General features: G+C 40.8%; 1 protein-coding gene across 1 annotated transcript; it reads left to right on the top strand.

Annotated features, from left to right (window-relative positions):
- Positions 1 to 1405: 1405 nt before the first annotated feature.
- Positions 1406 to 6755, top strand: LOC116012698 (ATPase 8, plasma membrane-type-like). Its single transcript, XM_031252339.1, has 11 exons — positions 1406 to 1724; positions 1959 to 2177; positions 2296 to 2748; positions 3288 to 3857; positions 3963 to 4067; positions 4168 to 4477; positions 4565 to 5079; positions 5173 to 5346; positions 5445 to 5627; positions 5801 to 5883; positions 6260 to 6755. Exons 1-11 carry the CDS (start codon positions 1683 to 1685, stop codon positions 6282 to 6284), a joined length of 2679 nt encoding a protein of 892 aa, XP_031108199.1. The 5' UTR covers positions 1406 to 1682; the 3' UTR covers positions 6285 to 6755.
- The last annotated feature ends 421 nt before the right edge of the window (positions 6756 to 7176 follow it).

Here is a 7176-nt window from a genome sequence, read left to right on the forward strand (position 1 = left end):
GGGGGGGGGGGGGGGGGGGGGGGGACTGAGCTAGCCAAGGCTTTGAAGTCAAAGAGAGCGCATCATTAGTTAAACTAGTTGCAGTTGAGGCCAAGTCCCAACCAAAGATGAAATTGACTGGGCTTCGGCAGGCTGGGACCAATTTGATGTGTAAGACAGACTCCGAATGTATAGATCTAAATGCATCTACTATTACTCCTCAGCTAACTTCGCTACACTCATAGCTCGAGAGTGGAGGGTCGGTGACATGATAATTAGAAAAGTATTTCGAGTCAAACCCACAAATATTGGTTAGAGAAATTAAAGCGAGCAATAGCAATGATCATTAATCAAGCACTCAAGGCACTTAATGTAGAGCTATTGCACTAATTAGGGAGCTATGCATTGTATTTATTAGGGGCATTGAATCTACATTTGTGTGGAGCCGTTATACTTATTAGACTCTTGAGCGTGTGCTTAATCAAGCATTACCTAGTATAAATATGGGTTGTTATGCCATGGATTCGGGGTCCACCTTGCAAGGTGGATCTGGGCACATTGAGCTGTGACAACTTGAACTGCCAAACACTGGAAGCTAGCCAGCATGTGTACAAAGCGCATGAAGAGCAGTTTCATCTTCCATTCCACATACCGGGCATGAGAGCTCAATCCCAACTCTCTTAGCTTCTTAAATAGATTGGATGTCGTAGTGGAGAGGATTTCTTTCACAGCTCTCCAGAGAAAGGAGCGCCACTTCGGTGGGGCTTTTAGTCCCCAAAGCTTGTTCCATTTCATAAAGGGGAATGGCGTAGGAGCAGGGCAACGCCATTAGTGAGCTGTCTATACAGCTATACCCATTCCTAACAGACCCAAAGAATCAATATCCCAGTACCCGGTTCCATCTGTCACCATCAATTTAGAATGGTAACAAAGTTATCATCACACTATATAGTAGTTCATTATTTATATATAAAAACTGTGGGACTTATTATTATTATAAGTTATAACCGTGAACAACACTAATAGCTCTAGACTCATTAGGGAAACAATGGACAATTATTCTAAGAATTAGCTAGCTAGATTCATGCTTTAATCGAATGGGGAGAATAATGTTGTTGAAAAACACTAAAAAATCTCAGAACATCAAAAGGGGGAAAATTTTAATGGCAGTGCATGGAATGAAATTACGAGATGCAATCAGAGAGCAATGGTAATCCATTGATTAAGGATAGCCCCAAGTCTGTAGCCCATCACCCTGCTATTTTGGGGGTCAAAATGTGATGAAAAAACCACCAAAAAAAAAAGAAAAAGGAAAAAAAGAACGGATTTATAGATGGTAATAAGAGGAGGTGGTAGATATATATAAAAGGGTGATTACTCCTCTAAATTTTTTTTAAGGCCTAACACATTTTTTTTTTCTCTTTCTTCCAAAACTCAATGGGGACGGAGGAAAAGAGATAGTAATAACCAATAATCATTTAATAATAACAATAAGTAGTGAGTAGGGGTGAGCCCCAACAAGGAAGAGAGAGAGAGACTTAGTGTTCTCTCTTGTATCTTCCTTTTTTGAAAAAAAAAAAAAAACACATTATTAAAAAAAAAAAAAAACAGAGAAAAGAAAAAGAAAAAGAAACATCTTTTTTGGCCCCTGCAGGCCCCTCTGTGTATCTTAATTGTTCTTGCTCTTTTAATTTTGATCTATCATGGCCTCCCTGGAGGATATTGTAAAAGGGCAATTTGATCTTGTAAGTATATATCTATCCTCCTCTAAATACACAGTTTTTCTATATACACTTTAAATTATATATGTAACACTGTTAAAAAAATTATTTTTTGTTTTGTTAAATCTGTCATGCAACGCCATGCATGCAAGTTCATTTTCATGCAAGTAGTCAAGAAGAAGATTTTTGAAGATAGAGAGCTAATTAATTAATGGGTTAGCTAGAAAATTAAATAAGTGAAATAATATTTATTTGCAGGAGAAGGTTTCGGTTGAGGAAGTGTTCCAGAAACTGAAATGTAGCAGAGAGGGCTTGACAGAAAATGAAGGGAAGAAAAGGCTTGAAATGTTTGGGCCAAACAAGCTTGAGGAAAAGAAGGAAAACAAACTCCTAAAGTTCTTGGGCTTCATGTGGAATCCTCTTTCATGGGTCATGGAGTGCGCTGCCATTATGGCCATTGTTCTCGCTAATGGAGGAGTAATAATTCCCAATTCTCACCTCCTGATTCACTGGAATTATTAATTATTCACAATTTCATTTTTTCAATTCGTAATCCGTAGTATAATTTTGTTTAATTTGTTTGTTTCACCGCCAGGGAAAGGGTCCGGATTGGCAAGATTTCGTGGGGATCGTAACGCTGCTAATCATCAACTCTACAATCAGTTACATTGAAGAAAACAACGCCGGCAATGCAGCGGAGGCGCTCATGGCGAATCTCGCGCTAAAAACCAAGGTTTTGAGAGGCGGCAAGTGGAGCGAGCAGGACGCTGCAGACCTAGTCCCCGGCGATATCATCAGCATCAAGCTTGGAGATATCGTCCCCGCAGATGCTCGCCTCCTGGAAGGGGATGCCCTCAAGATTGATCAGGCGGCTCTCACAGGTGAATCCTTGCCGGTCACTAAGGCAGCCGGGGACGTCGCCTACTCCGGCTCCACCGTGAAGCAGGGAGAGATCGATGCCGTCGTCATCGCCACCGGCATCCGCACCTTCTTTGGAAAGGCTGCTCATCTCGTTGATAGCACCAACAATGTTGGTCACTTCCAACAGGTAACAAAACCTAATTGTAGCATTTTCTTAGATCAGCGAACCAGCTAATACATGTTTTTGCAAAAAAGCAACTCTTAATTTAATACAAGACAAGGTCAAATGCCTGTGTACACAAGTAATCTGTCCACTTTGAACATAATCTGATCTCAGCGAACCAGCTAATCCATGTTTTTGCAAAAAAGCAACTCTTAATTTAATACAAGACAAGGTCAAATGCATGTGTACACAAGGAATCTGTCCACTTTGAACATAATCTTTTGCCCCAAATACTGTTAGAACTTACTGAACTAGGAAGTTGAGCCCCAAAGGATCTGTCCACTTTGAACATAATCTGACCTCTTGCCCCAAATAGGGTCATTGGAATGTACACAACATTTGAACCAAGTGTTCATCATGTTTGGCCGAAATGTTCATCATATTTGAATTAAATGTTCATTATAGACACATTTAGCTATTTTATGAGTCTGGGCTCTTAGTATAAAATAATATAGGCAGGATTGATATGACTAAAAGTGTTTGATACTGTCTTTTTCTGATAGGTGTTGACAGCTATTGGGAATTTCTGCATCTGCTCAATTGGTGTAGGAGTGTTGATTGAGATTGTGGTTATGTTCCCAATTCAGCACAGGGGGTATAGGGAGGGCATAGACAATTTGCTTGTGTTGCTCATTGGAGGGATCCCAATTGCCATGCCTACAGTGTTATCTGTGACAATGGCTATTGGGTCTCACAGGCTATCACAGCAAGGTGCCATCACTAAGAGGATGACTGCCATTGAAGAAATGGCTGGTATGGATGTGCTTTGCAGTGATAAGACTGGTACCCTCACCCTTAACAAGCTCACAGTTGACAAGAGCTTGGTTGAGGTCTTCGTTCAAAATGCTAGTAAAGATGATGTCTTGTTGCTTGGCGCTAGAGCCTCCAGGGTTGAGAACCAGGATGCCATTGATGCTTGCATTGTTGGCATGTTGAGTGATCCCAAGGAGGCTAGAGCAGGCATTCAAGAAGTGCATTTTCTGCCTTTCAATCCAAACGATAAGCGTACTGCAATTACATATATTGATAATCGCGGGGACTGGTACAGGGTTAGCAAGGGTGCTCCTGAGCAGGTATATGTGTGTGTGCGCGCGCTTTACTAGTATCTACTTTCCATTTACTTTGATCTTTCATTTTTGTTGTTTAATAGTGTCTCACTGTCTTAAAAATTTCACTAGATAATTGAACTCTGTGAACTTAAAGAAGAAACTCTAAAGAAGGCTCATGAAATCATTGACAACTTTGCCAACCGTGGCCTTCGTTCTTTAGCCGTTGCAAGACAGGTGAGTAGGTGACCAATAAAAGAATAGACAATTGGTGGGTAAAAGTTGAAAGTTCACTATGGACTAATGTGATTATATGTGTTAATGTTTATTTTTTCAGAGTGTACCTGAGAAGCACAAGGAGAGTTTTGGATTACCATGGGAATTTGTTGGTTTGTTGCCTCTCTTTGATCCTCCAAGGCATGACAGTGCTGAGACCATCAAGAGGGCTATTGAACTTGGTGTCAATGTCAAGATGATCACTGGTGATCAGCTTGCCATTGGTAAAGAAACAGGTCGAAGGCTCGGTATGGGCACCAACATGTATCCCTCTTCCTCCCTTCTTGGCCAGAGTAATGATGCATCCATTGCTTCAATCCCTATTGATGAGCTTATTGAGAAGGCTGATGGCTTTGCTGGAGTCTTCCCTGGTAAATACTAATTAGTCTGTATGTTTTTGAAAACCTGATTCTCCATGGAAACTAACAAAGGGTTTTGGTTATTTTCTTCTTACAAAGAGCACAAATATGAGATTGTTAAGAGACTGCAAGAGATGAATCACATTTGCGGAATGACTGGAGATGGTGTAAATGATGCCCCAGCACTGAAAAAAGCCGATATTGGCATTGCTGTGGCTGATGCTACTGATGCTGCAAGAAGCGCCTCAGATATTGTTTTGACCGAGCCAGGCCTTAGCGTCATTGTGTGTGCTGTCTTAACGAGCAGAGCCATCTTCCAGAGGATGAAGAACTACACCATCTATGCAGTCTCCATCACAATACGTATTGTCGTGGGGTTCACACTCCTTGCCCTTATATGGAAATTCGATTTCTCACCTTTCATGGTCCTCATTATTGCTGTCCTCAACGATGGAACCATCATGACTATCTCTAAGGATAGGGTGAAGCCTTCTGCTATGCCAGACTCCTGGAAGCTCAACGAAATCTTTGCCACTGGCATTGCTCTTGGAACCTACCAAGCTCTCATGACTGCTCTCTTCTTCTTCCTTGTATCTGACACTGATTTCTTCACTGTAATTTCCTTTCATCATATCCCCACCTTGTGTTTTCCTCTTCCATAGCTTGCCTTATTTAACTAGCTCGTAACAAGCGCATTTTATCTTCAGGACATTTTCAAGGTTAAATCCCTCAAGGGTTCACCTAGTGAGCTCACAGCTGCTGTCTATCTCCAAGTCAGTATAATCAGTCAAGCACTCATCTTTGTCACACGGTCTCAAAGCTGGTCGTTTGCTGAGCCCCCCGGGATCTTGCTTCTCATCGCCTTTCTTGCAGCCCAATTCGTGAGTTCTCATTGCGTGACAGCACATTCAATATTGGAATGGCCTATTATTGTACTTAAAAAAAACAAAACTGTTCTTGTTGTCTGATCTGTGGGTAGGTGGCTACAACTATTACTGTATATGCAAACTGGAGCTTTGCAAGAATCCAAGGCATTGGGTGGGGATGGGCTGGAGTTATATGGATTTACAGCATAATCACATACTTCCCTCTTGACATCCTCAAGTTCATCACGCGGTTAGCATTGAATGAAAATGCATCAAAACCCATGCTGGAGAACGAGGTATAGTGCAGAAGTTGCCATGACAATACAATCATGAACCACATTCAGTAATTCCTTAATCCTTAGCTTCTTCACTAACTGACACACACCTCTAACTTCTTAATGCTGAACACACACACAAACAAATTTAGACTGCTTTCATGTCTAAGAAAGACTATGGAACATCTTTGCAGACTTCTAAGGCACCTAAACAATGCAATGAGAAGAACTACAGCGAAATGACTGAGCTTGAACACGCCCCCGAGGAGGCTACAAGGTACAAGAAAATGTGATCTCATCTTTAGTAATGGACACATTTTCGAGGCAGTGTGCTGGACTTGGTCTTTCATCGGTCTCGGCCCAACAATCCCCTAGCCACCAATTAATAGATTTGGCCTTTTACTGGGCTCCACCGTCTTAATTGTTCTTGTTGGGACTCGACCCCATCTTTGATACCACTTTTTAAGATCAAACACTTACCAATATGCCAAACACCATAGCGAATAGCGCAACTTTATTTCCTCATAGACTGCCGTCACATTTTCGAGATGCAGAGTTTTAGACTTAGGCCTCCACCCAACATGTTCTTTTGCATTCCATTAGATTACAACTATTGCAACAGACATTATATGTTCACAATAACTATTTTGCAGGTTGACAGATGCTGAGGCAGTATAAGGGTGCATGTGGAATCACTAATCAGTGGCCAAGGAAAAGGCTTTAGACATCAACACCTTCTTGTGAACATATAATGACTTGGCCCTTTACCGGCTTCCGATCCACGTACCCAACATGTTCTTTTGCATTCTATAAGATTACAACTATTGCAGCAGGCGTTATATGTTCACAAGAACCATTTTGCAGGCTGACAGAGGTTGATACAGTATAAGGGAGCATGTGGGATCACTAATCAGTGACCAAGGAGAAGGCTTTAGACATCAACACCATTCAGCAACACTCCACAGTCTAAAATAGAGCAAGAAGAGATATAGAAAGCCAAAAGGAAACATCTTTACTTTAGGACTAACATTTTTGTCCTCCTCACATTTAAAGGTGATAGGATGTAGGGTGATATCAGGATTAAGAGAAGGGCTCACTAAGATTAGAAAGGAACAAAAAAAAAAAAAAAAAAAAAAAAAAAAAAAAAAACTATACTACCACAAGTACAANAAAAAAAAAAAAAAAAAAAAAAAAAAAAAAAAAAAAACTATACTACCACAAGTACAAGAAACAAGAAAAGGGTGATAAAATGGAGTTTACACAGTGTACAGTTGCACACCTTTGGGTAGTGCATGCGGTTTCCCTCGTCACCCAAAAATGAAAAAAGAAAAATAGAGTAAAAAAGAAAAGAAAAGCAATGTTTGAGTGTTTATTGTTACTATTATTCTGTATTTTTGTGTTAGTATACATCTCTTTTCCTCCACAATCTTTCACTCTGGCCTTGTTTGGTTAGTAGCGGATCCACCAATTTTTGGCGGATCCGCCGTTTTCAGCGTTTTGACCATGGTCAAAACACTAAAACCCTTGTTTGGTTAATGGCAGTTTGGAGCAGCGGATTTGCTCCAAACCG

This window comes from Ipomoea triloba, chromosome 3 (genome assembly GCF_003576645.1).
Source record: "Ipomoea triloba cultivar NCNSP0323 chromosome 3, ASM357664v1".
NCBI classification, from domain to species: Eukaryota; Viridiplantae; Streptophyta; class Magnoliopsida; order Solanales; family Convolvulaceae; genus Ipomoea; species Ipomoea triloba.

Excerpts from the sequence above, each read along its gene's own strand:
- LOC116012698 (XM_031252339.1), top strand. The coding sequence starts at position 1,683 with ATGGCCTCCCTGGAGGATATTGTAAAAGGGCAATTTGATCTT. Across the intron at positions 2,178-2,295 it reads TTGTTCTCGCTAATGGAGGA|GGAAAGGGTCCGGATTGGCA; the intron begins GTAATAATTCCC and ends TTTCACCGCCAG. Across the intron at positions 5,347-5,444 it reads CCTTTCTTGCAGCCCAATTC|GTGGCTACAACTATTACTGT; the intron begins GTGAGTTCTCAT and ends ATCTGTGGGTAG.